The 19,192-nt window shown below is 45.2% G+C and overlaps 1 protein-coding gene across 1 annotated transcript in view; it reads left to right on the forward strand.

Annotated features, from left to right (window-relative positions):
* Positions 1–1,229: 1,229 nt before the first annotated feature.
* The window catches only part of CACNA1I (calcium voltage-gated channel subunit alpha1 I), a gene marked incomplete at both ends in the record, with an annotated part of 148,922 nt that continues 130,959 nt past the window's right edge, over positions 1,230–19,192 (forward strand). The window contains one exon of the mRNA XM_079549293.1: positions 1,230–1,510. Within this exon, the coding sequence (XP_079405419.1) occupies positions 1,230–1,510 (281 nt within the window). The remainder of the gene's footprint in view (positions 1,511–19,192) is intronic.

Raw genomic sequence — 19,192 nt, forward strand, 5'->3', positions numbered from 1 at the left:
AGCTTTCAAGATCTTAACCAAGGGTTAATAGGGGAGTGCAGCCCATGGTGGAAAGGTTGGTTGGATCCACGGACAGCACTGACACAAAAGGAAGCTCAGGCCAAAATATCAGGGATGCAGCATGGCAAGGCAGAGCAACATCAACAGAGATGCGTGGAGGCTCTGAGATCCTGACGTGAAGGGGCCTGAGACAAGTGTCTGGCAGGAAAACTTATGAAGGCAGAGGGTGGTGAGATCAGCTTTGTACTGTGGGTGTTGGTGATGGACACAGCCTCTCCTGCTGCAGGTCAACTTCATCTGTCACATGTTGTCTCTAAGGGCTCTTGTGACCTGTGCTTGTAGCGTGGGTACTCCTTAAAAAGAGTCAAATGTAGAAAAAACCCATCAGGCCACCACTGGACAGTCCTTGGGCGAGCAGTCCCTGAGGTCATCACTAACACTCTTTCAATGGAGGCCCTGGAGTTTATTTAATTTCCCTCATTTTGACAAGCCCCTTCTACTATGTTATTTAGTAGAAAACATTTGGCTTTGTGTTTTCCCAGAACAAGGCTGCTGTTAAGTGCACCCAACCAGCAAAGCAACATTCTTTAGCACAGGCATGGTGCTATGCAGCATACAGGTGCCACTGAATGAGACCTGTTGTTTTGCTTTTCCTCTACCCACCTTCCTAGTTAGTCAAATGACTTTTGCAACCCACCTACCCATTGCTTCCACTGCTGTAGTATAGAAGAGATCCACAACCTCTAGTAAAGAGATTCATTGAATGCCCTCTTCTAGATTGCTTTATGTCCACCTCTTGGAATCATGGAATCATTAAGGTTAGAAAAGACCACTGTGATCGTCTATCGAACCATCAATGAGTGCCTAGACTGTATGGTTTTGACAGACATTTCCCAATCTTGGTCTTAAGGGGTCTGTTTAACACAAGCTGTGGTGTGATGTCAGCCTGGTTTCCTCAGCTGAGAGGGCCATGTGAAGGGCTGCAAGGGCAGGCTGGCTGTGACGTGTCAGCGTGTCCACACCTCTCCAAAGTGAGCAGACATCATCAGCTGAGAAGGTGCAGCACCGTGCTAGGGCATCTCAGTGACTGTGGGGAACATTTAGTTATGGAAAGGCCTAGCCAGAAGGTAGAACAAGGGCATGGCTTGCAGTGCTCTGGCTGCTGGTTTCTCATCTGGGTTTCTTTACTCTTTCTCCCTCCTCTCTAGGGGTTCTCACTTGCAGCGGACATGGCAGAGTGCATCCCCAAGCCTCCTTCCACCTGGCCCATGGGTCCACAGCCCCACAACACCTCTGCTGCCTGCTCACTAGAGCCTGTGAACATGGGGGTCTCAGAGCAGCAAATGCCACTGGAGCAGCCCCCATCCTCCCCAGAGCTGGGCGAAGATGAGGAAGTAACCTCCCCACCAGATCCTGACGTTCCCTATCCTGACTTGGCCCCGGTCGTCTTCTTTTGCTTGAAGCAGACTACCAGCCCACGGAGCTGGTGCATCAAAATGGTGTGCAACCCATATCCTTTCTGAGCTGCCTCTTCTCCATCCTCACCTCCTGCCCCCTTCCTTCTCTCTCCCTGTCCCCTCAGGGTGCCTTCCAGGTAAGCAATGAACTTTCCTACGTATTTAATGAACCGCTTTGTTCCTTGCTCACTTCTAAAGGGAACCTCAGCTGTTGCAATGTGTGATCAAAAGAAGCTGCCTGTGAAAGAACTTCAGAGATACTGACAGCACGGATCATGGCAGAATGGATTGGAAAGAAGGAAGGATAGGGAGAAATATTGTAAAAGTGCTTGTTCTTCTCCTTCTGTACTCCCTGGGACAGAGAGGGGAAGCTTTTGGCCCAGGAGCTTGGTTACCATGAGCGGACGAGATGTCTCCTGCTTCTGAGCACATAGGTTTAGTGAGAGCTACTAGGAAACCACCAGTCCTTGGTTGCAAAGTACCATGGTGATCAATGCTTTTTTTCTACAAGCAAATATCACTCATTTTGCCCAGGGAGGTGGTGGAGTCACCATCCCTGGAGGTGTTTGAAAAATTTGTGGAAGTGCCACTGAGGGACATGGTTTAATGAGCAATGTTGGTGGTATGTGGACAGTTGGATTAGGTGACCTAGGAGATCTTTTCCAGCCTTAATGATTCTATGGTGAGCTCTCTCGGAGGTATCTTGCTGTGATTTATGTCCAAAAAATACATTACAGGTGCTCTGGTGAGCCTCATATATTCTCTGGGATGCAAGCAAATCCTTTCCATGCAAGGGAGGCCACTAGTCATACACATATGTCCCCATTCACAATTAATGCAAGGAGGATCCTACAGTGCAGTCACACAAACAACTACCACCTGCATGGCTAATTAGCACCAAGGTTAATAGTAATGCTATATAAAGCAGGCAGAGGGCAGTTGTTGCTTTTTGGATTGTGAGATCCTTCAAGGTAGGAGGAAGTGGAGGGTTTGATGAATCGTCAAAGAGGTGGGTTTGAAATTTTATATAAACATCTTTCTGGCCACAAATCTCATGCAGTGGTGCTTTCTCCCTCGGAATTTTTTAGCTCCTAGTTAGGTGGCTGTTATCTAAATGGATGATTTTTGTGTTTTTGATGTGTTGGCTTCTAACTAAATCTCAGTGGCTGTACAGCAGAGGCTTGGAAAATATCGCCAAGAGACTTTTCAGCTTCAGAATTGAAAACCCAAGTGAAGTCTGGAGGTGCTGTTAGCAGTAGCAGGTGACCTTAGATGCAGATGAATCTGGAGTTTTGTTTCAATTTCAAATGTAGCATTTGAGTTTCAGATCTGAGCTCTTAAAGTTCAGAAGCTCTTGGAAAGGTTTGGCATTCTCAAGCACTAGTTATGGCTGAGAGTTTGTTGGCGATTCAGGGCTTCTGCTTTCCCTTCTATTGGTTGCTTCTTAAAATTTTGGAACTTCATACTGAATTATGCATTGCTTTTCAATCACTGCATGGCTGCTCTAGCTATATGTCCTAGGAATCTCTTCCCAACATGTTGTGGGCTGAGAGCAATGCACGATAGATTTGTGTCTATGAAAATACTGCATTTAGAAGATGTGAGAAAAGCAATAGGCCAGATTTGGGGTCCAGATTTACTCCCAAATGGAGGAAGGAGGCTACTAGGATACTACATCCATGTTTCTGGCTTAAATTGGTCAAAACAATTCCTGCACGGTACAGAGTTTGAGAACCTGTAATTGTGTTCTTCAAGGAGTTTGGTGCTGTATGCTCATGCTTGTGTTTAAGCATACGTATATGGCATGGACTACAGAGGAATTTTTCAAAGTAGAGGCTACAGAATGCCCTCTGTGACAATCTGTGGCACATGTGAAGGGCAATGATGGGGCTGCGGGAAGCCTGTTTAAAGAGTTGTTTCAGAGCTGTGATTTCAGCTCAGCTGTGTGTAGTTTGCTTACTTGAAAAGCAGAGACTGAGGAGGGAGGATTCTGCTCTTCTGTTTTTTTCCTCTTTTAGTCCTTTTTTGGAATAAATCATGTAGCAAGTGTTTTCTTTTTTGTTTTTTTTTTTTTTTTAAATGAGAGAATTTTGCTACAGCCTCAAGGTTGCTTACAGGTCATTGCATATTTCTGGCATCACATATGTTTTTGACAGCATCATAGAAGTTGTGTGATTCTATGCCCTGGCTGCAAATTGCTCACTGTGGTCTTTTCTCCATAAGGAAATGAGCTCATCTGTAAGGGGTGTTTCTATGAAAGTCAACTTGTGTCTTCTAAGAATTTGCTTGCTTGATTTTTGCATTCTGAAGCTTTTTCACCTTTTTATATTGGGCTATCAACTTCTAGGGCTTTTGTGCCAAGCCAGGAGAAAGCTGAGTCAACACCACAGGGCAACATCTGGCCTCTCCTGAAGATTCAGCAAAAAAGGGAGGTATTAATTAAAAGCCTCTTAATCTTCTCATTGACTTTCTACTAGGGCAGAGCTTCACAATCATTATATTTGGATGTGCTGTCAATGAGACTTAAAATGGAAGCTCTAATTATTAAGGACTATGTAGTAATTTTTGTAAGCACAAGGTCATTAACCACCAAATTTCCATTTAGGTAATTGCATTCCACCTATTTAAACCCCCCCCTCCCCTGAAGATTATTTTTTCTTCCATGAGCAGTCCTGCAATTTTATGTGCTATTAAACAACTGCCATAGTCCTTTGCTGCAGTGCAGTAAGAGGAGAGGAAAAAAACCCCAAACTTATGTCTGTGTTTTAAAGTCATTTCTAGATGCATATTAGCACACAGATATGTGATGCTGTTTTTGCAAAACAAAGCAAATGAATTGGAAAAATCCAACAAGAACTGTGAGTGCAACTCAGTGTTAAGACTTTGTTCCAGGTAGAATTTGCAGTGCTTTTCCCCCTATGGAATATTGACTAGGATGGTTTTAAGGATGGGGTGAATGACTGCTTGAATTGCTGGATTGGATGATCTCTGAGGTGTTTTCCAACCTTGGTGATTGTGTGAAAGCAGGTTACTTTGGTTAATCTCTATTTCTCTTTTGATGACCAGACACAAGGCTGGCTGCTCAGAATTGCAGATGATGGGACTGCTGCAGCCAAAATGCGAACACAGTCAATATTTGAGATAGGACTATGAGAGACACTGTAAGATTTTTTCCTCATATAAAACCTGAACTCCATGTCAAATAAGATTTCAGGCTGAGCTTGAAGTGGAAATAGGGTGGAAAGTATGAAACGTGTTTCCAAAACAACTGTGTAGCATTCATCTTATGAATTCATAAAATCTTGGGAACTAAATAAAGGCTATGCCACATGGTGCCTTGCACAAAGTGCCTGATGCAGACATCAGGCATCTCTCAGTCTTCTCATAATTTGCAATGTGCATCTCTGCTAGTCTCCTTGGGGTTCCAGGAAGGCTGCTTGCTTCACTCATCTCAGGGTCAAATGCAATAGATTTGGTTTATCCTCTGAGACTTTCCTTAAAAAGCTCTTTGCAGGGGTCTAGACCTCCCTTTGCTGTCCTATCTATAATATTGATGTGACAGCAAGAGTGAGAATGAAGTCTGCCATTAAAAAAATTGATGTACACACTTAATTTTTAGTACTGGGGGCTGTTTTATGGGGTATAAGTCAGGACAGCTACTCAAAACTGGTAGGAATGCTTATGTGGGCAACCCTGTATCTTGTTAAAGATTTCCCAAATAGGGATTTTGCTGCCTTATGCCTCTAAACTTCCCATTACTAAGCTTCAGGCTGCCCAGGATGTAGTGGAGTCACCGTCCCTGGAGGTGTTCCTGAACTGTGTGGATGTGGCACTGAGAGACGTGGTCAGTGGCCATGGTGGGGATGGGCTGATGACTAGACCGGATGATCTTAGAAATCTTTTCCGACCTTAATGATTCTGTGGTTCTGGAGCTATCTTTCCCTATAAACTGTCAAGGCACTTTTCAGCTTGGGCTGTGTGTTAAGTGCACAAAGAAACAGGACCAGCTTTGGGCACATTGATGGGAGAGCCAGGGAAGCCCAGAGGTCTGCTCCCCACCTCCTCCCTGCCTGGTGCCGCAGGCATCGCTTCACACTCGGTTTGCTCATGTGGAAACAGTTGTAGGTTGCAATAGCCGTGCTTCCTGCAGGCACTGCCCAGTGGGAACAGAGTGGAGAATCAAGTGCTGGAGGAGGAGGGAGAGTGCGGTGTGTGTGGATCAGCAGTTGGTACTTCTCTCTGTGACGCTGAGCTGTGGTTCATGAGGATGTGGTGATGCATGCAGCTGAGGGGCCGACAAATCTTTTGCTTGTTAATAAGCTTTTGGTGTCTGGTTGTGTTATATATTACAGTTTGGGCAATTTGTTTTGTGTGAGTGAAATTCCATCTGCAGTTTCTGAAGTCCGTTGTACTTGTTTTTGCCTGAAGCAAGGGCTTATTTTTGCTTTGTATGCTGTTAAACCCCTGCCTGCGGTCCTTGTGACAACTGGATGTAATTAATTAATAAGCTGTCTGCTTATTAATTAATAAATTTATTGCAATGTTTTAAATATTTGCTGTCTTACAGCCTGAGCTTCTGCAATCTTCTGATTGTTTACTTTTTATGTATCTACTTTTATTATTTATAGATATGTATCATATATATACACTTAACTATAACTATATCCAATTAAAAATACACTTTAATTGCTTCTATTTTCATATCTGCACATGCACAAAAGAAAGGTTCCTACCTCTCTAGTAGGTAGAGAAAAACTTGAAGCTGTGACCGGAAGGTATTATAATACATCAGAAACAGAGTGGCTTATGAATTTTAAGCAGTATTCATCATTCTTGAGGATGGGAGGGATCGTGGCTTTTCATTCTCGGGGTCAGCAGTGTCAGCATTTCTGTGCATAGCTGGAAGCACTAAAACACCTGTTATTCCTGCTTCTCCATTTCAGACAGATCTTTCCTGCTTCTCCTTGCAAATTGAGCTCACCAAGCAGGTGAAGAGCCTGGCACTTATTTGAGATCTTGGGTAGATATGTGTTTGTTTTAGGTCAGCAGGAAGGTGCTGCTCTGCCCTTAGGCATGGATTGATTTATGTGGGTTACACTGCTCTGTTCAGACCTTCGTTCAGCCAACAGTCAGATATCTGTCTGTATACTGGGGAAGCAACAAGCACAAGGTGGTTTTCTGTTTAAAAGATTGTGTAACCTCGACACATTGCAATGTTCTGAACCAATGCTACAGCTGCTCCTGTTGTTTGGGAAACTGAGCTGATCAGAACTCTGTAGAGGATGCGGTTTGGGTGGCATCAGTGCTCTCCTGGGAGTTCACTGAATGCATTCCAAACTTTAAGAGAGGACAAACCTGCCTCAGTGTCAGGGTTTTCTGCCGCACTGTCAGGCTCAGTTCTGGGGGGAATTAAGCTTAATGTTAGTGACTAAGGGTAACTTTTAATAAACAGGTTGCCTATTAACTTCATTAACATCAGAAGGCAATGCATGTGGTGGACCAACACAGCCATCCTCCCCTAAGGAACTATCAGGGTTGGCCTCTTCTCCCAGGTAACAGAAATAGGATGAGAGATAATGGCCTCAAGCTGCACCAGGGAAGGCTCAGGTTGGACATCAGGAGAGATTTATTCCCCATAAGAGCGGTGCTGCGGTGGCACAGGCTGCCCAGGGAGGTGGTGCAGTCACCGTCCCTGCAGGTGTTCCAGAACCGTGTGGATGTGGCACTGAGGGATGTGGTCAGTGGGTATGGTGGGGTTGGCTGACGGTTGCACCAGGTGATCTTAGAGGTCTTTGCCAACCTCAGTGGTTGTATATTCTAATCCATCCTCAGCTACTCTCTTCCCCTTATGCTATCATGTGCTTTAAAGCAGTCGTTTCATACACTTGTGAACTTTCCTGTTAATTCTCCACTTGTGAAGGTAGCTGGTGTTCACCTCATCTAACTCCACCTGTCTGAAAGCCTCACATCCAGGCTTTTGTTATTAGATGGACTGCCATTTGTAGTGGAAAATTATACAAGCTTAACTTAACTCTTCAGAGGGTGAAGTTGCTCTCCGGAGTTGTTTTTTTTTGTTTTAGTTTGTTTTTTTTTTTTTTTGTTCTAGTTAAAGAGTTTCTGGATAGCAGGTTGCAGAGTTGGCTGGCTGGCATCCTGGGCTGTCTTTGGGGCTAATGCACAGCTCCTTCCAGATACTATGGAGGTGAGGCAAAGGAGAGTGCAGGCAGCAGGCTTATTTCTGGGAATAGTGTGGGTTAGTATTTCCATAATGAAATATTGGGTGCTCTCTGGGCTTACTTTATAGTGGCAGTGGGGAGATGCATTATCTGCCTGGGCTCTGGATTGGAAAGCGATCCTGTGATAAATTTCAGGTGATCTCCTGAGATAGAAACCCCAATGCCCAGCTGCAATTTGTGGGCAAAGGCAAGTGGTACGATAGTGGCTTTGGACCCCCCAACAATAGCTGGAAAGGAATCTGCCTCTGCAAAGCTAGTGTCAGGGGAGCATCATTAGCGTGGGTCATTTGATATGCACATTTGCAATGGGAAGTTTAGAGGGATCATTTGCACAGTCAGACACGGTGTAAATTGAATTTAAACTCCTGCATTGTCATTAGTGGCCCACAAGGGATGGATATGTTTGAAGGGGATTTAAATGCTTATGATCTGTGAGAAATTGACTGGGTTGCACATATGTGAGATGTACGCAGTTCCAGGCAAGTGGGCAGATGTGAAGGCATGAGGTCTAAATTTGGCTGGCTTGCAAGCTGACCCTGTATATGTAATCAAGAATGCTGAGACAGGATATCTCACTGCCTCCTGTCCCTTTATCTTATTCCCTGGAGGCTCTCACAATGAGATGTCAAAGACCATGGATTGGAAGTGAAACAGAGCAACAGGACAAACTAAACCAGAGCTCTGACTGAAGCTTTAATGTCCTGGTAGGATGGAAAAAGTCTGAATGCATCTCTACTGTTTTGATGCAAATTCCTGTGCCTTTTCCTCTTTACTGGAGATTAGATTCCCAGTGCTTGGTGGAAGCGCTGACAGCAAAATATTGAGGAGAGATTGCTTTAGAAGAGAAGTGATTTTTTGCTGTGTGTCTATTCTACTTCTGTGTTTCCCCAACAAGTGCCAAAAGCAATAAAAGGCCAACTAATGCAGCATGCTCTGGTGCTTCAGAAAAGTGGTGCCAGGACTTACTGCAGTAGGTTTTAACAAGGTGGTTGCTGGGCTTGTGGTCAGTGTACATGGACAGTGTGGGGAAGCAGGTAGGAGGGGATGGAAGTCTAATTCTTGTCTAGTGCAAATTGGTGTTATAGAATCATAGAATATCCCAAATTTCAAGGGACCCATGAAGATAGAGTCTAATGCCCGTTACTCTGCTATGCCTAATAGAAACAAACATATTTACACCAGCTGTTGCTCATCAGGGTACCTCAGAAGGATTGGTTTTGTTGCACTGCACGCTGATACCCAGTGCAGATGGCATGGTTGGTGCCAGCCTGGGAGGGAATGTAGTTGTAGTGGAAGAAAGGAATGATGCTCTCTGCTGAGTATGGGGACGGTAGCAGCACCTGCTGCTGAGGACCTCTCCTTCCCTTTCAAAATGTGCTGCTGCAACAGAACGCTGAAAACCCTTCTGGAGATTATTATGTGGATTCACTGGAAAATATCCTGACTTGGAGATAAAAAGCATTTACTCACTGAGAAATGGTCAATTTGCCTTTTTCAACCACTGAACACTGCAGCAGGGTGTGTGAGGGAGCTGGATGTGGCTCTTGGTGTAATGCAAAGGGCAATAAAAACACTCATTTTGAGTTTAAGACCTATAAAATATTCTGACCAGACGTCTAATTGCATGTTCCGCCATAACAATTCGAATTAAATAATACAATTAACAGCTAACAAATTGTCCAGCTGCCAATCTGAAGACTTGATGCTGTTCCCACCCTGGATGATGAGAAAGGGCCTGCAATTAGTTGAATTTGCTATGTATCCTGAATGTAATGCTTGGCTGGAATTGCTTCAGGTGTGGAATAGTTAAGAGCATCAGCCCTTCTGCAGCAAATGCCTACATCTGCATCTGGGATAGTTAAGAGGGAAGACTGCATGAAAAACTTGGCCTGGTTCAGGTCTGGAGAGAACACAAGCAAAGTCTGCCAAACGTTCAGCCTTTGTTTGGCAGAGGGAAGACCTTTACAGCCCTAGAGAGAAAGCTCTTTGGTAGATGGAAATGTAGGGCCTCCAGCTGCAAGTGTGAGGCCTGACATAGGATGGACTAGGCTCAAGCTCATATCTATTTCATCAACTCAGGCTTACAAAAGAAGAGATGAAATGTGATGATGAAAATGTGAGACCCAAAGTGATGGGGAGTGGTAAATGGAAGTTATCTAAGTTGGGAACAGCTACTTTGGCACTGTGCTGCAAATCCCTGCTGAGCTTGGCAGGCATCCCCATACATCTGTTATCAAAGGCAGCCGATAGATCTGAGAGGGCCAGTGTGAGCATTGGGTGATCTTTATTGATTGCCATCATGGATAGGTGAGGCTGAGAATGGAGGTGGTTGTAACCCTCCAGCTGGCAGGTCTGTGTGGAAGCGGGGTGTGCTGGAGGCTGGAGCCTGAGTGTGGCGTTTTGGCTGCTTTCCCCTTCCCAGCCCTATCTGCAAGGTCAGCAGATGGGGATGGAGAGATGCCCATCCCTCTTCCCTCTCCCCCCAGCTCTCTCATCTGTGCTGATCAGGAGTGGGAAGAGGCTACCTTGGGGTGGGGGATGCACAGAGCTCTAATGTGGGTGACCATCTGTCCCCTGGGACAGTGGTGCCATTTGCACTTACGTGCTGTGGCTCATTCAGGAAGAAAGAGAAATCTGTCGTTGCTCATGATATAAAGCCACATTCTTTACTTATCCTTTCTTTAGTCTTCTTTCTCCTGGTTTCCTCCTGTCATTGCCTACTGTTCAGGAGTCTATAAAAGCTTGCTGTTCCTGTTGCTCCCACTTCTTGAGTGTGACTCGGAGATGCTGTGTCCCTGCAACTCCCCCGGCAGCCCCTCCTGTCAATAGCTGCCCTGTCTCTCCCCTCTCCTTTCTCCATCTGTGTCAGTCTGTCATTTTTCCCTTTCCTTTTTTCCCTTCCCTCACTGTCATTCTCGGCATTTGTTGCTAGCAGTCTCTCTCCATTGACTGCTGATGTCTTTGAATTGGCTCTTTCCATCCAGTGTGGCTAAGAAGGGCACTCTCAGAAAGGTGGTGGTCACTGAAGTGGTGGTGGCCCAAGCTTGGTGGTTGTATGGTGGTGGAGTCTCGATGGAGCTTGGCTGAGACTTGCTGGAGCATCTGTCCCCAGTCCCTTCTGGGAAATAGCCAGCTCCCTACTGAACCCCGCTCCCTGGGGCCCAGCTGTCATGGTGCAGATGCAGACAGATGTGAGATCAGCATGCTCGCCGTGAGCCACATGGCTGTGGTGTCCTGGCTCTGTGCCCTGGCTCTGTGCCCTGGCTTGGGAGCTGGGCAAGGTGTTCAAGGCTTTGTATATGCAAGTTGAGCCAACCCTGTTGTCTCAGAATCGCACAGAATGGCCAGGGTTGGAAGGGACCTCAAGGATCATGAATCTCCAACCCCCCTGCCACATGCAGGGTCATCAATCTCCCCATTTAATACTAGACCAGGCTGCCCAGAGCCCCATCCAATCTGGCCTTGAACACCTCCAGGGACGGGGCATCCACAACCTCTGTGAGCAGCCTGTTCCAGCACCTCACCACTCTCTGTAAAGAACCCCTGACATCAAACCTAAATCTCCCTCAACTTAAAACCATTTCCCCTTGTCCTGCTGTTATCTACCCTTTCAAAGAGTTGATTCCCCTCCTGTCTGTAGGCTCCCTTTAGGTACTGAAAGGCTGCCATGAGGTCACCCCGCAGCCTTCTTTTCTCCAGGCTGAAGAAGCCCAGCCTTGTTCCTGACCCCCAAACCATTGTGGGAGCTGTTTCAGCTTTACTTTAATAACTCAGTTTTGTTTACTGCTGCCTCTCAAAAGTAGCATAAATACTGAAATACCACAAGGGCTTCCAGATTGCTTGTAGTTTGAACTAACTGAATGTCCTGAGAGGCAGACTGAACCAAATGCACCTCTTGTGTGATTTCAGCTCTTAAAGAGTCACGGTTGAAAAGGGCTAGCATCAGTACAAATTAATCCAAAAGAAAGCTGCCGAATCCAGTGCTTGTAATGCTAGCTATGAGATTTGTCTCAACAGACAAGGAGAAGTAAAGAATGGGAAGAAAACAATAAAATATTGACCTTTCTATTGTGACAGGCAGCTCATAACAAACAGCAGCTGTTCTGTTTCATGGCATGGAAGAGGCAGCAGTTCAGTATTTGAGGGTGGAGGAGTATTTTCTTCCATGCAGAGGTGGATAGTCTATGAAGTCAGAGATCCAAAATGTTTGCCTTCCATGCTCTGCTTGTTGTTTGGCAGCACACTAAAACGCCATGAAAATGTGCTTGGCAAATCTGCATGCCCCATCATTTATACACTCCAAGGGAATGCTTGCCATGTTTACCTATACCTTGCGTCCTGTTTCTCAGCCAAAGCCTCAGCACTCAAGTGCAGCAATAAGTCCCCATAAGAATACAAGGTCTTCACTTTCTATAAAATGTTCTATCAGCCTGCTAGCAAGCATTGCTGGAAAACGTTGTTATCAATAATTAAGTTAAACCATGTTCAAACCAAATATGGTTTGTGATGTATTACAGTCTTTGTTTCTATTCACACATTTATTGCCTTATGATGTAATTTTTACATTGAGTATGTCCCCTGGTTTTGTGGATGGACCTGGCAGGCTCTGCTCTGTGCATGCGTGAGTTTCAGGCCAGGCCTTGAAAGTGTTTGTGTCACAAGTGAATTATATTAAAAAAGGCACGCTCAGAGAAGTGCAGCAGTAATAACACATTGCCTTTGTGGTACTGCCTGATGCTCAGTGCCGCTGGCCAACTCTGATACTTCTTAATGAAAGATGTTTTTTTTTTTCCTTTCCTTGTAGCACTTGTTTTTGCTTTCTTTTTTTCTTTCCCTGTGGCTCCTTTGATTCATCGCAATTTTGCAAGATCATTCCCTGCTTTGGAGTTTGCACTTTTCCCCATAGTATAGCTCACTGCTTAGCAGCCTCTCTGCTGGCAACAGCTGTTGTCTTCTTATCTGGAACTCTCTTTGGATATAACATTTTAGTGACTAGAGGCTAGTGACTTTAGTGACTAGACTGTAGTTCACTTCCTTAGCCTGTCATACTACTGCTTCCTAGTTTCTCTTACAGATGGACCCTGTTGTCTTCCCTTGCATGGAGGACATCTTGACAATATAGTTTCATCCTTGCTGGGTGCACAGGAGTGTTTTCTCCCCTTGTCTTCTGTCCAGTGGGATTTCTGAAGTCGTATGATACATGTGAGGGATGTGTGCCCATACCAACATAACCAAAGACATGAAAGACTCCTGTTTTTTTGTTGTCACATGAGGTGGCAACACAGTTTTCTAAAGATGCTCGACTTTTCCCTCTGTTAAAGAGGGAAAAGTTACTCCGTTACTTAAAGAAATTCTAGTTTGAGATATGGGAGATGGGGTATTGGAATGGGGAGCCAAGAAGCTAATGAGAATAGTAAGCTCAGAGAATCAGGGAGCCAACGTAGAAGGACTGTGTGTAGGGGAAATGGCAACAGAGGGAAGGAACTGGTGATGGGACTGGGCAAGGCTGATAAAGGGGTGAATAACTGGGAAGAGTGTATATGGGTGGGAAGAAACTGTCCGTGAAAATAAAGGCTGGGGCAATGGGCATGAGTAGAGATTACCTAGATCTTGACTGAATGCCATCCCTCCCTGTGGATGCAGGGATCCTGTGGCAAAACCATGTCAATATGCAATAGAAGACTGAGGGTTAAATAAATAAGACCTAATAAAACACCAAAAACAAACAAACAAAAAACCCTGCAACAAAACAAGCCTCAGTAATTCTTCTGCAGGGGCAAAAATATTGCTATTTAAAAACTGCTGAAATTGGTTTTTCCACTGAAAAAAAAAAAAAATAGCCATGCCAGCTATGAAAGTTTCAGCTCAAGCTGCCAATCAGGTAAAGCTTTAAGTGCCTGGGGAGGTTCAAGTTGAATATTAGGAAAGATTTATTCTCCATAAGAGTGGTGCTGCAGTGGCACAGGCTGCCCAGGGAGGTGGTGCAGTCACCGTCCCTGGAGGTGTTCCAGAACTGTGTGGATGTGGCACTGAGGGACGTGGGCAGTGGGCATGGTGGGGGTGGGCTGGCAGTTGCACTAGGTGGTCTTAGAGGTCTTTTCCAACCTTAATGAGTCTATGGTTCTGTAAGAGTGACTGCTTGAATTAGAAAGAGTTTAGAGTGGGATTAATTAATATTAGTGTTATCAATGTAGCTACGCACAACCTTCTGCCATGTAGCTTAGCTCTAACTGAAGAAGCCTTGTCTTTCCCTTACAATACAATAATTAACTATTAAAGTAGGTGCTTAAAACAACAACAACAAAACTCAACGCACGCTCTGTCTTTGAGAACAATGACCCAGGACTTTTCTAAGCAGAATTAATTGCATCACTCTACAGTGTGTTTGAGATGCTGTTATTTCTTTAACATTCATTTATAGCATATTGTGATATCTCACACATCCTTTAAATATCCAATAGCTTTTTAACTTAAAAAAAAAAGAAATCTATTTCACACTTAGTGGAATGCCTGTAACACATTTTTCTGGAATGTGTGGCAGATGTCTGGAGGAATTGTGTTTTCTCCCATATGGGGTTATTTTACTGAAAAATGAAATAGGATTGGCACTTCATTTGAATTCCCTGAGCTGTCACACCACGGATTCTCTATCTGGGTGTGAGACGTGAATTGAGATCATAGGTAGACCACAGAAGGCAAAATGTGTTCCCTTCTCCATGGGAAGTTCTCCTTCACCCAGAGAAACGTGCTCTTGGGTTCACCTCATCTTTCTCCAAGCACTATAAGGGGAATAGAACAGACTGGGGAGGCCTGCATGGGGATATCCCCTCCATTAGACTGTTCTGCATGATCTAGAGTTCCAGAAGTAGTGCTGTGTACTGGGACCTTCCTTCTTGAGGAGTAGGAAGATGGCAGCTTTGAAGTTTCTCTGTCCTTATATAAATATAAGGAGGAGACTCCTTATTTAAGTGATCCAAGCTGTTGAGGTGAGAACAAAGCCAACACTTCAGGGTTAGGTATTGCTGAATTTGACTCCTGGATGGAGTCATAAATTGTTATTGTTGTGGCCATGTCAGGCCATAACTGTATGCAATTGCGTATGGCTTAGAGACAGATCCAGGTATCGCTGTTCACTAGCTGTACTTTGCTCACATTTGGTGGGTGCTTGTGTTGACACCTCTTCCTCTCTGCCATGTTTGAATGTGGATTTTTGTCCCCCTGTCCTTGCACTGTGGTAAGTCCTGTCCCTGTGTGTCCTTTCTTCTGTTCCCTATGGACACCCTGGTCTAGTATTAGATATGGACGTTAGTGGCCCCCCTTGTGGCAGGGGGTTGGAGCTTCATGATCCTTAAGTTCCCTTCCAACCCAAATCATTCTGTGATTCTATGATACAGATTGAATACCACACTTGGGACAACCCCCTCTGAACCTAGGACTTGTGTCAACATCTTCCCTTGGAGATAAATGGAGTGGAGATGAATACCAGGTGTCTCTGGAGGAGGCAAATGCATCTGCTTTCTCACTGTGGGACAACTGAGCTCTTTGTCCTGACTCTCTCCCTGTGCTCAGCTTGAGCTGAGTTTCTGGAAAGTAGAAGTCCCAAGGCTTATTTTGCTGCTGTAGCAGTATGTGTGTGTGAGACATTTCTGAGCAGCATTTCCAAGGGACGGAAGAGCATAGCCCCATGCAATGCTGTCAGCAAGGCCTGTATATCACTTGAATTTAGGGTGTATACCATGGGGCTGCTACGCAAGGCTGAAGAGGTTGTGGCCAAATGACGGGGGGCCTTTCATATAGGACAGAGGATGTCTGTGGTCCCATCAGAGGGAAGCAGAGGTGTGTTAAGTTGGGCAGCTCTAGCAGGAGAGCAGCAAGTGATTATCTCCTTCCCAGGCCCTTTGATTTCTTTGGGTGCTTGAATGTAATTAGGCAGGTTAGTGTCATGCACTTGAGGCTTTGTCTTGTACCTGTGGCATTACAGACTCTTGTGTGTGCTTGGAGGACTTCCTTATCAGTTGCTGTGGCACCTCTCAACTGGACATAGGATTATTCCTTTCTGAAGCACTTAGCTGCAGGCTTGCATTTGGCAATGATACGGAGGCCTTATATGCACCATCAAGTACAGTTATGTCTCAGTCTTCTCCCCCTGTATACTACACATGCACACACTGAGATGCGGGCGGGGGTTAACTAATGGGAGATGCAGTGATCAGATGGTCAGAGTGCCCTGATAATTGAACAGAAGAATGTGTGAAATACCACAGTAATGTGTATATATTGCTTGTATGTATTAGCCCTTTGCACTGGTGATACATTCAGAAATAAATGTATTTGAATAATGATGCTAACTACTACACAATAAATCTAAATGAACTCTTTATCACTGTAATTTATGGGCATCTATATAAATTGAAGGAGTACTCACCATTCTCTTCTTGCTGTCCCTGAAAGTTACAAGAGGATTAGAAGACATTTGCATTGATGAAGCTTAGGTAAATATTTAACCTACTGGCAAGTTCCTCTCTAATTATCACTAAGAGAGACTCACTGTGCCTTCCCTTGTGTATCAGGCTTGGTGATGTCAGGGGATATAGAGAAAAGAAGGGGGAGAGATTTCCACTACTGCTTAAATTCCTGAGTTATCTCAGTTTTTTTGTCTGGAAGTTGATGATTTAAACCTGCTTAAGTGCAGGGGGAAAGTGTGGAGCTACGACGGGAATAGGTCATGGTGGAGGAAGTTTGATGGAGTATGTCCTGGTGGAGGACATACAGTGGTGTGATGAGTTTTGGGCCACCTGAAAGACACCGATGGGGGTGAAAGTGACCAAAATGCAGCAGATGGTTAAAAACAGTGCAAGGAGCTGTGTTTTGATGGCTGCAGTGTAGCCCTCCCAGCCCTTCCTCAGCACCATGCTGTGGTGTGGTGCATTCAGGCAGCCAGTGAGAGATGCAAAATGTGGCTTGTTTGAAAACTGAGCTACAAGGATTGGGGTTTATACCCGGAGAGTGCTCAGTTGGCCAGTTGTGTGGAGACCCTGCTTTGGCAGAGGTAGGAGTGGGGCTGCGCAAGGTGGGCTGAGCCTCCTTACAAGATATGGAACTCAAGGCAGGTGAGTGCTCAAACAGAGCATGGATAATAAATTGACACAGCTCCATTAACTTCCAGAGAGCTCTGCTTGTTAACCCCATCTCAGAGACTCTAGAGTTTCTCAAACTGGAGTATAAATCTTACAATAGGGAATGAGCTCTTTCTTGCATGACTTCATCCACCTTTCCTGTGTTGGTCAGGCTGAATATACCGTAAGGGACAGTCTTGGTGCGGTTTTCATGCGCTTGTTTGAACCAGGCATTTACTGAAATACAATGAAATCTGAGCTGGAAAGCTGGATTTGAGATTCAGCTCTGCTTGGTTTGTGCTTTATTCACATCAATTTCCTTTCCTCAAAACGCTCCTATCTCTCACCCTGTCCCCCAGCCAGGGAAGCAGCTGTTGAGCTGCCATTTCTCTGCTTTTATGATGCCCAGGGGGAGGAGGAGACAAAGCAGAACATCTCCTCCTGCCTTCTCCTCTGATTGTGAATGGGGAGCTGAGTTCCCAACTGAGCCTGTACTGTGTTTTCTATGACATGGTGAGACATTGCTCTGGTGATGGGACTTGCTAGAGGACAAGGGGAAGGTACAACAGAAAAGGTGACAGCAAGCCCAAGAGTTGTAGAAGTTTCGCTTCGGGTATTTTGCTGGTCATCTGTGTATCTGTCCATGTAGGGGAGAATTACTGGGCAGGACCTTGTGGTGAAGCCAGGAGAGTTGGAGCATGGAGAAGGCACAAGAGAGGGGACCTGGGGAATAGGACAGGGCAGTGTACTGAGGAGATGTGTGTCTAAACCTGATGTGTATCCATGGATTGTGGCTGGCAGTGAAAATCCCTTGCTGCTTTTTTAATCCCATTTGGAAGAAGAAGAGTTGTGAGGGAATTCAAAGCAGAGTGAAGCTAACCATTTCCTGCTGTAGTTGTACCCCTGGCCCCTGCACCTTCCCCTGCCTGGATGTTTCTATGACTTTTCTGAGTAAAACAACCTCCCTTATACTTGAGCTCTAACTCTGGCCCTGACTCAGCTTCTCAGCTGGGTGAGCCATGCTCTGTCCCATTGCAGAGTGCTGGGGATGAGCCCTGTGAGATTTGACTGGCATCCTCACCTCTAGTCCCTCAGCATCTTGCTCATGCTGCTGCTCTGACTGGGGCCCAATGTGTCCCTACTGCATGTCTTTTTTTTGTCGCTGATGGCTGCTGCACGTACAGGAGTCAATACAGCCAAAGTGCCCCTTACTCATCTGTGCCTACAACCACCCCAATTCTCCATTTGAAAATTGCTTCCTTTGTTCTGTCTCATGTTTTAGTGGGGAAGCAGTTGAGACTCAGCATTACCTGAGCATCTAACAGAGGAATAATCTGTAAGGAAGGACTGAAGGTGGTTCTGGATCACATCTGGGGATGGTGACTCCACCTTCCTGGGCAGCCTGTGCCACTGCAGCACCACTCCTGAGAATTTTCTCCTGCCATCCAACCTGAACCTCCCCTGGTGAAGCTTAAAGGCATTACTTCTTGTCCTATTGCTCCTACATGGGAGAAGAGGCCAAACCCGATCTCCTTGGAGAACCTGACACCCTCCTGTCTCAGGCTGCCCTCACCTGCCCCCTATACCTGTAGGTTCCCTATGCAACTTTGCCAATGGGTTTCTCTCCTGCACATCAGGCTGCTGAGCTCCTTATGCCCATACTTGATTACTGAGGGATTTAATGGGTGTCTGAAGTGTGGATTATTAATACTGACCTCAGGCAATGGCTCATTAAGAATGAAAATAAAACATAAAATGAATCAAAAAGGAGACGAAGAGGCTGAAGTTTAGAAAGGAACTGGGAGGAAGTGTGAAAGCAAGGATGAAGAAATTGAGTTTGAGAGTTGATTACTCTGGAGGCAGAGTGGAAAAGAAGACAAAATAGGAGGCTTAATAGGGCAGGAGAGCCAAGTGAAGGGAAGTGGACTGAGGGAAAAGAGAGCCCAGGCAGGCTTCCAAGGGCCTTTAGCCTGCTGAGATTTTTGGCAGGGGAAACAGATGGAGAGAGAAACTGTGAGTCTGGAGGCTGCATGAGATATTTAAGATGCTCCATAGAACTAGCTTCTTGGTAGTGGTGAGATTCTGGGCAGGAGGAAGACAAGAAAAGGTTTGGCAGATAATGGGAAGACTGCAAATATTCTGCCAACATGCAGCTCTGCTTTAGATCTTTCCTCTTACCTCTTATTTAATCTTCTTTGGAGGCAACATATATTTTCCTTACATCAGACACGAGGAAAATTTTTGGACACTGAAGATTTATTTTGCTTCTCCTTCATTCTTCCCCTTCTTTCCCTTTTTCCCATCCCCTAAACTGAATGCATTTCTTAGACCATCATTAATAACATCAATGTGAAGTCTTGCTCCCTCCTTCCTACTGCTGAAG

This window comes from Tetrao urogallus, assembly GCF_951394365.1.
Source record: "Tetrao urogallus genome assembly, chromosome: 1".
Lineage (NCBI taxonomy): Eukaryota > Metazoa > Chordata > Aves > Galliformes > Phasianidae > Tetrao > Tetrao urogallus.